At 42.9% G+C, this 17614-nt stretch overlaps 1 protein-coding gene across 7 annotated transcripts in view; it reads left to right on the top strand.

The window, feature by feature from the left end:
- The window catches only part of OSBPL6 (oxysterol binding protein like 6), a 173809-nt gene that overhangs the window by 97905 nt on the left and 58290 nt on the right, over nucleotides 1-17614 (top strand). For all 7 annotated transcript variants that reach the window (XM_080927891.1, XM_080927893.1, XM_080927896.1 and 4 more), the window contains one exon: nucleotides 4978-5232. In XM_080927891.1, the coding sequence (XP_080784017.1) occupies nucleotides 5131-5232 (102 nt within the window). In that variant the 5' untranslated portion in view covers nucleotides 4978-5130. The remainder of the gene's footprint in view (nucleotides 1-4977; nucleotides 5233-17614) is intronic.

The following is a 17614-nucleotide window of genomic DNA, read 5'->3' on the forward strand; positions in this document are numbered from 1 at the left end:
CACTGAACCGGAAGTCACAATCTAGAGTGGACCACTAAACCCCCAAGTAATTCCTGCCTCTTCCCAGTAACATTGGGATTACACCGCACACCTGCCTTCTGTGTTGGTACATCCTGCTGTCTGACTCACTGAGCATGCTCCCCAGCCCTGTTTGAGCACTGCAGATGGACATTATGTGACTCACTCACTGGCTAGCATGCTAAGGACCGTGTTAAGCAGGCAAACCCCAACATCAGTGAGTTGATGTCAATGGAAATAGTTTTACTCTTTGCTGTTAAGCCTGAGTTGGATTGACCGGTGTGTGGGGTTTGTTTTGTTTATGTTTTTACAGAAATACTACCAACATATAAGGATATAGTCTTATACTTTCTATATTGGTAATGGATTCTAAATGGATGGGATACTTTGAATCTACTGGGATGGTTCTAGGATATTTTATTTTGACTTATTAATCTTTGTTGTTATAAACTGTAACCGTGGTTTCTCAGGTCTACATCTTCTATTTGTTGGCTTTTCCTTTATTTTTCGATCTGTAGCTCCCTCTTCTCATCATTCCTTATTCAGCACACTTTTGTTAATTTAAAGAAACGACTCTTCGATTTGTTGATTGAATTATTTAAAAAATATTCAGCTACATATTTATTCTCTAGATATGATATCTAATTTTGTCAGTTTATTAGTGCATGGAATTTGCTTTTATTCTTTTATGTTTAGTAATGGGAATGGTTAAGGCTGTACGTGGGGAAGTCACTCCACCGAATAGACAGATGGCAGAGTCGGGGGCGTGGGGGGCAGGGGTGAGTGCTGTGGGTTCTGACTGTTACCCGTTTCCAAATATTCTTTAATGTCACTTATTTTCTTTTTCCTCAACCTAAGAGGTAGTTAGAAAAGTGGGCTTTCAGAGCCTGTTCTTGCTCTTACACTATGATTAAATTTTAATTTATTGAATTGCTTCCCACAGTGCTATCCGAATTCAGTAATTTCACTGGGGTCTTGTTTTGAGTTGTTCTTCTACCTCATTTTCCTGTTGAAGTGTGACCAAGTTTTTATGTTTGGAAACATTTTGGATATCATTCAGTCGTTGTTCAGGATCATTGTTATCTGTGAATTCGGTGAGATGCTTCGGGTATCGGCTCCGGATCAGCCTCTGTCTCCTTGACCTTTTGTTTGTTGGTTTGTTTGCAAGAGAATTTCTGTAATTTTGTGTATTTTCCTTCCTTCCTTTCTCCCTCCCTCCCTCCCTCCCTCCCTCCCTCCCTCCCTCCCTCCCTCCCTTCCTTCCTTTCCCTAACCCTTTTGTGTTTTGTGTTTTTTTTTTTTTTTTGTTTTTTTTTGTTTTTTTTTGTTTTCATCCTGTATGGTTATTTTTTTTGTTAACCATTTCTAACATTTTATCTTTTTTTTATTGAAAATATTTTTTCCTCAGATAATATATAAACTTATTATGGTTTCTCCTAGTTTCTCTCCATCTCTCCTCCCATCTGGGTCCACCCCTTTTCTGTCTCTCATTAGAAAACAGACTTCTAAGGGATAATAATAGTAAAAGGTAACAAGGTAAAATGTATTTCCTGGAGAGCCTTGAACTGCATTAGCACCCCTTTAATTACCGAATACCAGCTTCAAGTTCTTCAACCAGGTCAATCCCGTTGTCCCCAAACCTGCCTTGGCTCTGCCAAAGTTGCACTTTTCTTACGTGTTTTGAAAACACTTGTGTTCCACAGCTCCCTCCTTTTACTTTGAATAAACTTTCTGTTTTCATTATGTATATGAATTAATTTGTCACAGATGTTTGAGACATGCGTGGGGGTGGGGAGACCTTGATTTTATTTCTTTTGTATGCGCTCTGACCATCGTCAATAGAGCATTTGTGTCAATGGTATTTGCTTCACACTCAAATTCGCCTTTTCAAATTCACTCTGCTGGAATTTTGTTTTGTTGGAACCTGTGCTGGTTCTGAATAGACTCTCTTCAACAAGTAAAGATAGAGCCCTTGCTAACATTTTTTTTTATTCTGTTTTAACCAAGCACAATCGTAGGAATGCTCAACAGCGTGCTGTTTCAAATCAATAATCTATCACTTAAGCACTTCGTATTTTTCTTTATTTTTATAATGACTTACATTATCCCGACTTCCTTCATCTCTCCTGGGGAGCTGATTTCCTATACCACACACCTGAGTGGGGTCATGTGACTTCCTTTGAACAAGGCATTTGAGGGACAGTGACTGTCATCTATCTGCAACAGTGTAAGGGCTTCTGTCAAGGCTGGGTGCTCCTCTTTCACGGGGTCTGCTGCTCTGCTGGGCACAGTGCAGAGATTCTATGCACTGTATACCCAGTCTGGAGGATGAGTGAATCGGCCGGCAGTGAGCCCAGAGCTTTATTCACACAGCCTCACTTAGCCCGGCTGAGTCCTTTCCTTTCACATGCTTTTTTGGTCACATATAATTTATGCCTATGAACACTTAGTTCTACAGGTTTCCCTGCTTTGGTCCTTGGGTCATAAATTGTATACCTCTGAATTGTATATTCCCCCATGTAAATAAAAGCAAATGTCACAGAACTTTACAATGCTTGTGCTCCTGCATATATGAGGGGAACTGAGAGAAAAATGAGGGTTTCTGCTCTTGCATCACTGTCATTTTCAATCATAGTGGTTTGTGTTGAGTATAGTAATTGTGTTGGTGATGCCTTTAAAGTGTGTGATCTTGAGTTTATAACACTGTTTAGGCAGTTTCTGAAAATGTGTTTCACTGGAAATGAAACAAATCGTTCTTTGGGTGCAGTAAATTCTACACTTTAGGAATAAAGAATTGGCAGTTTCAAACTCCAAACAGGATTTAAAATTTCTTTCATAATGCATTAAAAATAGAGGCGGTACTCAGACCTTTGATTAATGCCTGGTTAGGATGAAATTTAAAAAAATATTTGAATTTGATACTGGATACTTGAAATGCTTTTGTTGGGGGTCAGTTTCTGCCCAGTTAAAATGTTTTGTCTTGAAGAGAGGTTCCTAAGATCCTAAGATCCATGAAGGAAATAAAACTTACAAGTCTCAGGAAGTTCCTGAAACTTCCAAGATCCACCAGGCCCCTTGTCAAGGTTATGTCAGCAGTAACCTTGGAGAGAGGACAGTCCCACCAGCCAAGACACCTTCAAGCGGTACAGGGTGCTGGAGGGACCTAGTTTGATGAACGTTACCTCTACTAGGGTGGGCTTTTTGCTGGTACAGTTGCTTTGGGTTGATCATTTGCCTTTATGTAACTCCTCACCCAAACTCCCATCAATAATCCCAGTAAACTCACTTTACTTTTGATCTATCTCTGGTTCCTTATCTGAGGTGAGTTGCTCAGATAAACCAGGAAAAGTCACACAGAACCTTTTGTTTAAAATCACAAGAGATTCCAAACTCATAGATAACAACAATAACCTCATGATAGGACCTTGGGATACATTTCATTCTTCCTCCATTGCTTTTCTTTTTCTTGAATATTCAAATTCATCATACAATCAGACTGAGCATGGACCCTTGCATCACAAAAAGTTACCTTGAAAATGTCATGTTAAATTAAAATAAGTTATTAACAGTAGTATTAATAGATAGGTAGGTAAATGATAGATAATAACAGATAGATAGATAGATAGATAGATAGATAGATAGATAGATAGATAGATAAATAGATAGAGGAGGAACAGGAGACGTTGGGGAAGGAAGGAGGGAGGATGTGTGTTAGAAACTTGGATTGAATTTACTTCTTGGGTGGATATGGTTTAATGAGTTGGGCCTTTCAGCCTCATTCCCCGGGGGCACTTGAACATAATCGCAAAACTGCCATACTTTTGGCTCAAGTGCCAGCATCTACTTGTAAAACATCTTGGAATGGAAAACAAAGTACTTAGAATCAAGGATCTAAATAGCCTTCTCACTTTCCTGCTTCCAGACACCAGGGATTGGCTTCAGGGTCTTTATTCACACTTATTAGTTTGCCTTCCTTGAACAGATTAGACGATCATCTGTCAGATGCTGGCTTGTTTAACTGCCTTTTGCCAGTCAAAGATGAAACCTTACTGCTGTTTAACCAAAGAGCTTTTGCGATCTTTGAATTTATGATTTACAGAGGCTAATTTTGCTTTGAGATTTTGTCTTACAGTTTGGATGCTAAGCAGTTTAATTCTTTTAAAGAGTTTTAGATTTTATTTTTATGTATGTGGATGCTTTACCTGCATGCATGTCTGTGGACCATGTGCATACCTGGTGCCCTTGCAGGTCAGAAGAGGAAGCTGGATTCCCTAAAAATGGAGTCGTAGAAAGTAATACACCAAGTCAGTGCTGGGAATCATACTTGGCTTCCCTGGGAGAGCAGCTAGGGCTCTTAACTCCTGAGCTCTAGCTCAACTAAGCAGACTTTTATTTCTTACTATAATGGCAGAAAATTTAAAATTTCAAGAAAAGTATTAGAAGTTTCAGCCATTAGAACATCCAGGTTTACAAGTTCATTAAAAAAAAATCTCTTAATTGTTGGGATTGTTCTTTTTATGCCAATAATTAATTATTATTATTATTATTATTTTGGCATTCAGAGTGAACCCAGAGCCTTGCTTACCCTTGACAAGGGCTCTACCACTGAGGTACCTGCCCCACCCAAGGGATTGTTGTTTGATTATTGTCTGTGAGTAGGTGAACATTAAAATCCTAATGAACACATTCAAGTGCACATGATTTGTTGGCATAGTGTTAGAAATTCAATATGACTATAGGCATCTTCCAAATTCTGTACACATATAGACACTTCAGAATTCATGTGCGAACCATTCTATCTATGGATCTGTGTTCCCATCAGCTGTAACTTACATCTCCAACCTAGAGTCTCTGAGTGTGCCTTCTTCCCTCCATTAATGCAGATTAATTTCCCTCTAAATATAGTGATTGCTATTTCTTTTTAAACTACAGGAAACTTTTGGTTTGTTTTGTTTTTAGGTAGTTTGGACTCGCCAGCAGAGACCCGAGCTTCCTCGTCCGGTCCGGTCCAAGGGAGATGGACTAAAGCCACTAGTTGTCTGGTTCTTTGTCTGGGAACTGGAAGGAAGATTGGGATGATCCCACGTGCACATCCCTAGACGAACTGCAGCCATGAGTTCAGACGAGAAGGGCATATCCCCTGCTCATAAAACATCTACTCCGACCCATAGAAGTGCCTCATCTTCAACATCTTCTCAGAGGGAAAGCAGACAGGTAGGAAAAGATTTTGGTGCTTTTTATCATTTTCTGCCAGTAGAGCCCTGTTTGGACGGCGTGGGTTGCTGAGCCTGAAAGTTTGTTGGGAAGAACTTTGTGCCACAGGTCACCCTCTTATTTTGTGTAACTATGTCTGATAGTGGGAAGCTGTTGTACTGGCTTCTCTGTTATGTTTTGGTTTTGTTTCGTTTTGTTGGTGTGTGTGTGTGTGTGTGTGTGTGTGTGTGTGTGTGTGTGTTTGTACTTTTAGAGTGCAGGGTTTCCCCAGGAAGCCTGGTGACCTTCTCACCATGAACTCCTGGCTGTGGAGCCAGCATCAAGACTGTGATTTTCAGGTCTCTCTTCTTCATGGACGTGCTAAAGAACCCAAGGACCAGCAAGGAGACTTTCTGCAAAATAATAGGGCTCTACAAGCCCTGACCCCTGCGAGGCTGTGCAGAACCTAGCCACTGTCAGACTCAATAGTTAGGAAGCAAATAAAATTATAGTATTCGGGAACTGTGAGCTGCAAGGGTTGAAGAGTTTTCAAAGGCAGCAGAGGCAGAGAGGTGTCAGAACTTATTGAGGGGATAAAACACTGGCTGTCCCATTTGATCCAGTCTGTCAAGTTACTTTTGCTGGCGATTACTGCATTCGTGTTCGGGGACCACTGTGCTGTCAGGGTTGTGTGAGGATCCGACGTATAAGTGCTGGCGATTGACAGAACAGTGGTATTTCAGCTCCTAGCACAGGTAGGGTTAACGGTTTCCCATTGCAATGAGTCCTTCGGTAAGTTGCGGAAATTTACAAGTGCATTGTCACCCTTTTATGGGAATTTTCCTTTGTGAGTTTTACTTAGTGACGAGTGTGACACGATCCTTCACATCTCTGCTCCTCTCCTGTTTCAAATACTTAGAGACTACTGCCTAATTTAAAGAGATGTATGCATCATTAATTAATTAATTAATTAATCAATCAGTTAATTAATTAATTTAGATACAGTATCTCACATGCCTGGCTGGTCTGGAACTTACTATGTAGCCCAATCCGGTCTTGAACTGTCAGCCTTCGAGTATAGCAATTATAGGCACTAGCCATGGTGCCAGACTGTGCAACAGCCACCAGTAACTTATTGTATATGCATTTTAAGTGGACAGCTCAGACATGGACTCACAGCAGTGGGAATGCATTTCTGTGGGTGCCTTTGAGAGAACCCCCAACCCCAAGCCCTCCCAGCACACCCCTGACAGCTACCATGAGAAATCCCAGGGCAGCCTGTACAGACTGGTGATTTCTTATGTGTGTACTTTTTACAGACCCTAATGCAGGTATTTCTAGTCTTTGGGAAGTTTTTAATCCTGGTACCTTTGTTTCGGTATTCAAAGAGGATGTGTATACACTGTCTCAGAAGTACTTCTGTCCTTCACTCAACCTGTGATTGCCTGCTGGGTATACCATTTAATGCACTCCCTTTGTAGATTCTCAGAGGCTCAGAGTACCGTGGATGGGAACACTTGGTGTCACATAAGTACTGCGTGCTTGCATGCCCTCTAAGTTAGCGAGTCCACCCTTCTGCCTCTCGGTTCTTTCCTGTGAAGGACTCTTCGTGTTTCTTCTTCTTCCTCTGAGCATTTAAACTGAGAAATTGTTAAGTCGCATGGCCTTCGTGGTTGCTAAGGGGCAGGAAGGGATTGACTCAGCTCACCCTGGAGACCTGTGGTAAATAAAAGACTGATGACTACTATAAAAACAGCTGTCAGGCCTTCATAGGCCTGCTGCACCTGCGCTCCAGGCCCTGTCTGCAAATGACCAGGGACACCGGAGACCCTTGGTGCCGGGTGGGCTTGTGAGTGGAAAGTCCCGGGATGAAAAGAAGGTGTGTGACTTGATCATGAATTTTAGACAATAGACAATATACAAATGGCTGGTTTTGTTTGTTTTTGGATGGGGAACCACTGTGTACCACATGCCTTTAACCCCAGCATTCTGGAAGCTGAGGTGGGCAGATGTCTATGAGTTCAAGACCAGCCTGGTCTACATATGGAACTCCATGCTAGGGTTACTTTTTCCAGGTGCCTACTAATTGTTACAGTGACAGTTAAATACTTTTGTCCCTGCATATCTCAGCAGGTGGAAACACTCCCAAAGGCATTCCTCTCTCCTTACTGACTGCTATTTTGTATCTGTTCACCCCCCTCAAAGAGGAGCATGGTAAGGAATAAAGGCAGGTCCGTTTCCCCTTTATCTCAAGCACTACCTAAAACTCAGGATGGATGTGGAGAGCCTGGAGGTTCGGCATGTGCAGTGGCTCAGTACAGTACTCTTCTGTGCATCTACCGAGTAATGGACCCAGAGAAAGTGTGATACCTTAGTTTTCTGTGGATCTTCTCTTCCTCCTGATTTCACAGGCACCTGTGCAAATACAGCTGTGTTGAACAGTTCACCTCTGTCTTTCTCCGGGTCACATGTGTGAACAATTTAGCATAAGGCAGAGAATACGGTAGTACCTTAATGCACCTTATTTAGTTCACAGGTTCTAGGTGAACTGCTGATGAGCTAACATTTCTGCTTAGACATCCCACTCTCTGACTGTGATTGATGTAAACCAGCCTCAGTGACACAACACACGTTATATGCCTTTCTCCTTAGCTTCCTCCGTAGTCCATAGAATTAATTCTATAGATTATTTCTTCCTCTAGAATATCATTTTCTTCCCTTCCAACTGTCCGATCACCAGCCCAGACTCTGGTCACCTTCCCCAGCTGCCACGGAGGTCTCTTGCCTCACCAGTACCTTCAGGACCCCATCATTCAAATTTCCTGAAGATGGCAGTCATGAAACCTTCCAATGGTTTCCTGTTCTCCACACAGATAAAGCCAGCTTTCCTTATAGGGTGGATGCCCAGAGGAGACTGTAGTGGGGTGCAGCCCCATTTCACAGTACCTATATTGCCTGCTCTAATTCCCGAAATCTGCACCATCTATCTGTATGTCTTATCTTCTTCCACCCCCACCCTCTAACACTGCATTCGTATCAAAGACTGGCTTGGAGACAGTCTTCCTGGGCCTTCGGAATGACTTCCCGACTCTTTCACTGACTTTATCTCGAAGATCTTGGGTAACACTTGGTGTTTTTATATTGTTTCCTTTGTCAATCTACGAGGTTGGTTTGCATTGTGTTGAAAACTTTGCTAAGTGGTGTCTTTGCAGACCTGCGCTGGTATTAGTCTTGTCATTTTTTTTTTTTATTACAAATTTTCTATGGCAGATTTATTTGCCTTCCTCTCTCTTCTTCGTGGATAAATAAGACAGAGAACATCTGTGAATAGTAGCACTTGGCTTTCTTTGCCGTGTCTAAGTGACGTAGCGCAGCAGATGAAAGACGGAAGGTGTTGGGGGCATAAAGAGACAGGGTGCTGGGCTTTTGCTAAGTGTTTCTCGCTCTGCTGATAGGACGAAGGGTCAGTCCACGTAGTCCTTAAGAAGCTCGAAGGCTCCAGTACCTTCTCCACTAGACGTTCTCCTCCACTCTGTTGCAAGGTGGCAGGACGCCTAACTAACGCAGTGGCCTGTGTGTGACCTGCCATGTCTCACAAGCGTCACTAAGTAAGCAAGCCATGAACCTTCCAAAACAAATTAACAATGGAGTTTATTATACATCTAAGGCTTTCTCCTAAGCTAGCATTCCACAAGTAAAGCTTGTCCCTGGGGGGTGGGGTATGGAAAGAAAGGCTTTTGTTATTAAGTAAACTGAGAGAAATGCTAAGAAAAATTCCCTTGGTGCTGTATATCAATGAATTAACGTTACTGTTAAGTCCTGAAATAAAACCTCTAGTTAGTCAAACTCTCATTAGTAGAATTTAGTAGCTGCTGAAATGTCTTTTTCTAATATTTAGCTATTAGAAAGCATCCAGGGACTGGAGCGATGGCTCAGTGGTTAAGAGCACTGAAGGCTCTTCCAGAGGTCCTGAGTTCAAGTCCTAGCAACTACATAGTGGCTCACAACCATCTGTAATGGAATCCAATGCTCTCTTCTAGTGTGTCTGAAGACAGCAACAGTGTTCTCATATACATAAAATAAATAAATCTTAAAAAAAAAAAACGCATCCAGATTCTTCTAAACTGAAAGACATGAAGCCCCTGTGCCCAGATCCTCAATGGCTACGCTGATCATCCTAGTAGTGGCTTCTAGTTTCCATGGAAGACTTTCTGCCCAACCAGCCAGAGTCCTTATCTCTCCATTATTTCAGTGTTTATTTTTATGGACTGCCTGGCTCCTTAAAGATCTGGAATTTGTGAACTTTGACCCTGGATGTCAGTGGGCTCTTTGCAGTTACACTTAACTTAGGGAGAGCCACTGTGATGCTAATGGATCTGAAGGTGTCCCTGACCAACTTTATCACTTCATCATCCCCTCCCAGAGCTGCCTCTTTCCGTCTCCCTCTCAGGAAATAATGATTCTCATTTCTGTGGATCTATCCCGATTCCTGGAAATGCCTCTCTCTGATTCTGATTCCCACTGTCTTAGAGTTTCTATTCCTGCACAAACATCATGACCAAGAAGCAAGTTGGGGAGGAAAGGGTTTATTCAGCTTACACTTCCACATTGCTGTTCATCACCAAAGGAAGTCAGGACTGGAACTCAAGCAGGTCAGGAAGCAGGAGCTGATGCAGAGGTCATGGAGGGATGTTACTAACTGGCTTGCTCAGCCTGCTTTCTTATTCACAACCAGACTCACTGTTTCCCACCCAATTCTCATACTCATTTTTATGGTCAATTTACATGATAACTGTACTAAGCTTATGACCCACTGATTGCATTTAGTTTGTTTTCTTTTTTACTTGTTTTTTTTTTTTTTTTAAACAATTACTTATGCTTAGGCATTTTAGAGATTTTTTTTAAAAGTAATATAATGTGCCTGAGACTACCCTGTAAGGACAATGTTTGTAGACTTTGGAGCAGGTTCAGGAAGGTGCCCTGTTTAGTACCAATGATTGTATTTATTTGTACTATGACCAAGACATACGAGAAAGTCAGATGTCGTGGCTGTAAGAGCAAAGGGTTAGAAAGCATCATTTCCACTGAATGCTGTCACCTGTGAATGGACAGCCACAGTGCCCAGTCTGGCCAGTCTGAAAGTGAATCAGTCATTTTTATTTAGTGCAAAATCAAAAAATATGCCTTTAAGTTCTGTAAAATAATACAGATTTTGCTGGAGCTCAGAGGTCATAAATAAGGGGAAATGTAAATCAGTCGTAAGAAGTAGTTGATCTTTTTTCCAGTTTTATTTATATTGTATATATATATTTATATAAATATTGAATACTTTATATATTCAATATCATGATCAGTTATATATTTATGATCAATATTCTCAACAGATATAGATTTCTGTTACTCGTGTGTGCGTGTGCGTGTGCGTGTGCGTGTGGCGTGTGTGTGTGTGTGTGTGTGTGTGTGTGTGTGTGTGTGTACGGCATACCCTCATGATGTATGTATATAGATGTTTGTATGAATAGGTTTTCATGTGGGTATGCATGCTTACCTGTAGGTGCAGGTACACACATATGTGTGCATGCTTGTGGGCTGAGGGCAGGGATAACTGTTGAGTGTCTTCCTCAGTTGCTCCATCTTTTGAGACAGGTCTCTCACTGAACCCGAAGCCCACTGATTGGCTAGACTGGCTGGCCAGTGAGCTTCAGGGATGTGCTTTTGTCTTTGTTCTCCCAGCGATGGGTTAACAGACACATGTGGCTACAGGGCAGGGGGCTTTGTCTGCTACAGATAAGAACTTAGAACTGAGCGTCTCATGACAAGCACCTGATCCGCGGAGCTATCTCTAAAATCCTTAGATTAGTAACCGTTCCTGTCAAAACAAAACCCACAGAGACAGGTGAAAGGAGAAGGGTTTATCTTGACTTACAGTTGTAGGGGAAGAGTTTGCTATGCTGGAGAGATTTGGCGGTGGGAGTGTGAAGTCCCTGGTTACATTGTATCCACAGTCAGGAAGCAGAGAAGAATGAAAGGTGCTCCTGGGGTGAGGATGGGGAGCTCGAGAGATGGCTCAGTGGTTAAGAGCACTGAAGGCTCTTCCAGAGGTCCTGAGTTTAATTCCCACCAACTACATGGTGGCTCACAACCATCTGTAATGAGATCTGATGTCCTCTTCTGGTGTGTCTAATGACAGCTACAGTGTGCTCACATACATAAAACAAATAATGTTTAAAAAAAGAAAGGTACTTCTTATTCCTGGGTGTCATGGACATAGCTGTTCTAGAAAGGGGGTGCTGCCAGCTGAATTGCCTGTTTACTGCCTCTGTGGCTCGGGAAGGCAAACTTTTGATCATTTGCCTGTTTACTGCAACTACAATTAGCCTCCCTCCCCCCATTAGAAGTAATGAGCAGCCCCCCAGCTTTCTCGTCCCCACCACTTGGGGATCCCCACCCCTGTCACTTGCTGTTTACAGCACATGTAAAGTACACATGACATGTGCTAAAGCAGAGACCATTGGGAAGAAATTTAAATTTGACACCTGGCACACAGCCGCTCATTACCCACAAGTGACTCTGAAATCATCATCACTGGGTAAGAGGCCACTGCACTTCCTGGCATGCCCGCAGGGCCCTGCTGGTCCTTTAGCCCCCCCCCCCTTCCCCTCTTTTCACATACCCCAAGCGAGCTGGTTTCCAATAGCGGGTTTTTGTACAGCAGTAAATCCACCTGTCAGATTCACGGTTAACATGGCTTGTTAAATTCTTAGAGCACCAAATATAGATGGTGTCAGCAAACCCCAGAGGGCCCCTCCATGGAGGTTAGCAAGGCCTAGCCGCCTGTGTTCCCTGGGGCCTGCTAGTCACTGGGCTTGGGAGTCAGAGTAAACTTTGAGGTGTTTCATTAGATGCCAAGCATCACGTGGCTGGACCTTACGTGTAGAAAACTGCTTTATTATGTTTAAGAAACAACTGTAAATGTTGTACCTCCTTCATCCCCTTCTCGATGTCCCTAACTGTGGGGTACAAATGTTGTAACATTCGTCATGGTGAGGTTCTGCGAACGTGTGTGCCTTTCACACGCGGCCAAACTTGTACATTGGTTTTTGGACCTAGCAATGTTTATAGAAGATCTTTATAGAGAACCTTATAAGTGTATAGCATCCTCTCAGAGTGAGGTACACCTAGACCTTTACTCATTAATAACTCAAGAGCTAAGAAGATAGCCTTGTGGCAATTTTTGGTATTTTAAAAATCATTATGTTTAATCTATACACACCAAAAAAAATCTTTGACTATTTCCATGTTACATTTTGTTTTACATGTACTTTATGCTCATTGTAACTAGTAAGATTTCAATGCATACTATCAAACCTTAAAAAAAAATCAAGTACTGACAAAAATATATTCATATAGTTTTATGCCAAAATGCTTTTAAAAATCTGTACATGTATCTCTGTTTTTTTAAAATAAAGTTGTAAGAAAGAAAGATTATATATTGTAGAACTATTAATTTGACTTCTAAACAATACATTCTAAAGAAATAACAAATGTTCCTTAGGTGGGAGTAATTATGTAAATTCACTGTTATGACATGAAATTATCAAAGATTATATACTGTTTCTTACTTTAATATGCATATGAATATTTCAGCACAAAATATTTTCTACCAATGAAAAATTTGAATCTGTCTTGTATTCTGAAATATGGAAGCAGTTAAACAGCATTTCATAGCCATTGAGTGAGATCTTGCGCAACTATTTAAAATTTTTTTTGAAGAATATCTAATCCTAGGGGAAAGTTAATTGAAGAAAAGCAAGTAATTAAACTGAAATTGGTTTTAGTAATTTTGGTTTTAGTAATTATATGTGCATTGAAAAATAAAATATGCCAAAGTAATTGAAAGAATTGATTGCTTAACATGGGTGTTTTTCAATTCTGTTCTTTCTTTTTTATGCGTTTATGTTTAATTTCTAGTCCCCAGCACATATCTACATATGCTAAAGTAATAAAATATCTATTGTATTAATCAATTAATTAAGACACCTGCGGTAATTTTCTTTTCCTTTTTTAATATTATTATAAATTATTTTATTGGATATTCTCTGTATTTACATTTCAAATGTTAACAACCCGCCCCCTCATCTTCCCTCTCCTTCTACTTGCTTCCATGAAGGTGCTCCCTCTCCCAACCGCCCTCTCCACCTCAGCACCTTGGCATTCCCCTACACTGGGAAAACGAGCCTTCACTGGACCAAAGGCCTCTCCTCCCATTGATGCGAGACAATGCTGTCCTCTGCTGCATATGCACCTGGAGACATGGGTCTCTCCCTATGTACTCAATGGTTGGTGTTTTAGATCCTGGGAGTTGTGGAGGGTTTGGTTGGTTGATAATGCTGTTCTTCCCATGAGGTTGCAACCCCTTTCAGCCCCTTTCTACTTGTTTATGTGTATTCTCCTGTAATTCTTTAAGGGAGTTTCTCTTTTGCTTCTCGAGGACCTCCATCATCAACATGAGACACGATTTTAAGTCCAAATCTTGTTTTTCTGGTGTTTGGCAATCCACTACTTGCTGTGGCAGGGAGACTGGGTTCTAATGTTGCCAGGTCATCTTGGTTTCCATTGCTTAGGTTCTTGCGCTTGCCTCTTGCCATTTGTTATCTGTGAGGTTAGGTGATCTTGTTGTCTCTGGCTGGAGCCTGTGTCTCCTGTGAGTCTGAGGGCCCTTGGGCTCAGGAAGATGATTGCTCCTGGGTGTTCGGCTCTCTGCTGACAGGCAGTGAGTACTGATGGTGGTGACCTGGTCTGTCTCTGGGCCGGAACAGACCGGTTCCCAGGCATCACTGTGCCGCCTTTGTCCAGACAGTTCCTGGCGGTCTCTCCCTGATAGTCAGGTGGGGGGGCTCACCCATGGGAGAGCACTTCTGAGGTGCTCAGCAGTCTGCAGGTATTCCCTGAGTCCTGATCGAGTCTGTCCTTCCTTCCTTCCTTCCTTCCTTCCTTCCTTCCTTCCTTCCTTTCTTCCTTTTTTTCCCTTCCTTCCAGTAAGTTTAGAAGGGGGATTTCTTGTGTGTGTGTGTGTGTGTGTGTGTGTGTGTGTGTGTGTGTGTGTGTGTGTGTATTAGGAATATTGTAACTATCATTAAACTGTCAGCTTTTTAGTAATCATGTTATAAGCCTTAGCACCATAAATTTAAACCTAAAGTGAAATGATGATGTAAGAATAGCAGGAAGGATTTCGGGCCCTGAAGGGAAGGATAGGAACTTACAGGAAGACCAACAGACCCACCAACCAAAGAACATACACGGGCTGGACCTATGCCTCCCTGCACGTATGTAGCAGATGTGCAGCTTGGTCTTCATGTGGATCCCAAACATCTGGAACAGGGGTTATCACAAAAGCTGTTGCCTATGCATAGGATATGTTCTTCTAACTGGGCTGACCTGTCTGGCCTCAGTGGGGGAGGAAGCACCTAGCCTCACAGAGACTTAAAGTGTTAGGGTGGGAGGAATAACCAGGGGGAACCCCCACCCGTTCAGAGGAGAAGGGGAGGAGGACATAGGGGAAGAATTCTGGGAGGGGGGTCACTGGGAGGAGATTACTGAGAGGGGGGGCAGTGTGTGGGATATTAAGTAAATAAGTAAAAAAATAAATAAAATTAAATTAAAAAATAAAGTTAGGATACCTTTAATCTGTTAAAAAAGTGAAAATGAAAGACACACGTAGTGGAAGATAGGTAATTTTCTAAACACACTAAGGCATGAGCTGGGCCAGCGCTCTCATCTTTATATGAGTGTTTTGTCTCCCGGTCATGTGATCATGCCTGAGCATTAACTAAGACATTGCCTGTACTAGACGCAGCAGAACGAGTCCGATGCAGGTATTTGCACCCAACCAATCAACAGAAGCTGCTGATCCCTGTGGTTGAATTAGAGGAAAACTGGAAGAAGCTGAGGAGGGCGGCCCTGTAGGAGGACCAGCAGTCTCCATTAACCTGGACCCCTGAGGTCTCTCAGACACTGGGTCACCAACCAGGCACCATACACCAGCTGATTGAAGGCCCCCAAAATATATATAGCAGAGGACTCTCGGGTCTGGGTTCAGAGACGATGCACCTAAACCTTAAGAGACTGGAGACCCCAGGGAGTTTAGAGATCTGGTGGGGTGGGTGGGGTGGGGACATCCTCGTGGAGATGGGGGTGGGGGAGCAGGGGGGAGGTATGGGATGTGGAACAGTGGAGGGGGAAGGGGTGGACCAGATGGGGAATAAAATCTTGAGTGTAAATTAAAAAAAAATTTAAAAAAGAGATGTTTGTTCTTTCTTCAGCAAATATTTATGATACAGATAGATGCCTGACTTCATATGACTTCAAAAGGACTGATGTAGTCTAGCTGTGCCTGTAATAGACATATATAAGCCTTAAAAGGCAGTTTTCTTATTATATGGCTACCAAAATCATGTGAGGGCTTATCATACTGGAAACTCTTTTGAAATCTTGGTAACTGGACAGTTTGAGATTGTAGATTAACTCTGGTGTCCTTTTCCAGCCCCGCAGGGCTGTTAGTCTGGTTTTCTTTTGAAAACAGTCTCTTGTAGCCTAGGCTGGCTTCCACGTTGCTGTGTAGCCATGTTGCTATGTAAGTCACGTTGCTAAGTGTCTGGAATACAACAGAGCTGAGTCCCTTGACCTGTTCTGGCTCTGCGTTCTTAAGCCTTTGTCCCTTTGTAGGCCACTGTGTCTCAGTCATCGGTGTCCAATACAGTGTCCAATACAATGCAGTGATGTCACAAGCAGCATCTTTTTTTTTTCATGAAACTTCATTTATTTCTATGTGTGTGAGTGTTTTGCCTGCCTGTAAGTATGTGTGCTGTGTGTGCCTGGTACCTGTACTGGCCAGAAAAGAGGGCACAGGATCCCTTGAAACTGGAATTGCAGATGCTTGTGAACCCCTGTGTGGATCCTGGGTCCTCAGCAAGAATTGCTCTTAGCTGCTAAGCCACCTCTCCAGCCCCATAAGCTGTATTTCTGAAGATGAAGGGCTTCCAAGCACAGGCCAAGGGAGTGGAGCCTGGAGGTGCTCATTCACAGAGGCACGCCCCTCCCACACAGAGGCACGCCCCTCCCACACAGAGGCACATGCTGTGCTAACATCACTTTTCTCCCCACCGGTTCTCCCGCTGTCCCATGAGGCCTTTCCTGGACTCTGGTCGTCGGACTTTCAAGTTTGAGTCTAGAAGAGAACATTTGGTCCCTTAACGGTCACTTCACAGGCTGTTGCTTTCTCAGTGCAGGCCGGACAGTTGCTGCTAACTTGGTCAGTATAGCCTTATGGTTTGGATGACTGTAATCAGCGATTCTCAATCTGTGCGTCATGACCCCCTCCAGGGTCAAAGGGCCCTTTCACAGGGGTCACCCGAGACCATTGGAAAACACAGATATTTGTTTTACAATCGTAACTGTACCAAAATGACAGTTAGGACGTGGCGATGAGAATAATTTTAAGGTTGGGAGGGAGATCCCCACAGCACGAGCCACAGCATTAGGAAGGTTGGGAACCACTGGCCTAATGCTTTATGCTGTTGCAATGAAAAGTGTTCCTTGGAGTAAATCGATTAAGATGCCGGCAAACAAGTGCTTGAGGCTCTACCACATCAGGCACTGAGGTGACTGCAGAGTCCCCAGCGCACACAGCACACTGCTGCTGTTGCCTTCTCTGTGTGCGAGTGAGTGGCATTTGCCTCCACTCATATTGATAGCTTGCACGGCAAACTCTGATGCACTGGGTTATGCCATGGGTCTGAATAGCGTCACTGGGTCGGCTGACTAATAAGTTAGCGCGGTTGCAGGCACCCTTCTGTTTCCAGAGGAGCGTGCGAGCCTCCTACTTGATGGTGTGATGTTTACAGCCGGATAGTTCTTACCACTGAGTGTCAGCTGTGTGCCAGTGTCTGGGCAGCACTCTGTATACACTAAGTGCCAACTCCATGTCCTACAAGAGAGCTATTATCTCCATCCTACAGGTGGAAGACGAAGCCACGCCCCATAGTGGTTTTGTCTGGCACGCGGTCAAAAGAGTGAGAGTAGCATCCTGATCTGAACCTGTCACAGTACTTGCTCGGTGTCATAGTCTGTGGTCCCAGAGCTAAAGCCAGCTGACTCTTCGTTCCCCAAATTAGAAACTGGAAATTACAGGACCTCAAGGTTAATTTCAGGGTTCTCCAAGAAATTAACCTTGAGGTCGTGTGATGTTTCAGAATTCCGGGACCTCTCTCGTTTTATTTTACTCCTGTCTACCTCGGAATTTGGGGAAGGCAGTGGTGGAGGGACCCCTGCCGTGCGTTGTCTGTGGGGCAGGGTTATGTCTTTGAAATTGCTTATGTCATCCAGTTTTATCATTAACTTCAAT

Source organism: Micromys minutus (genome assembly GCF_963924665.1).
Source record: "Micromys minutus genome assembly, chromosome: 13".
NCBI lineage: Eukaryota > Metazoa > Chordata > Mammalia > Rodentia > Muridae > Micromys > Micromys minutus.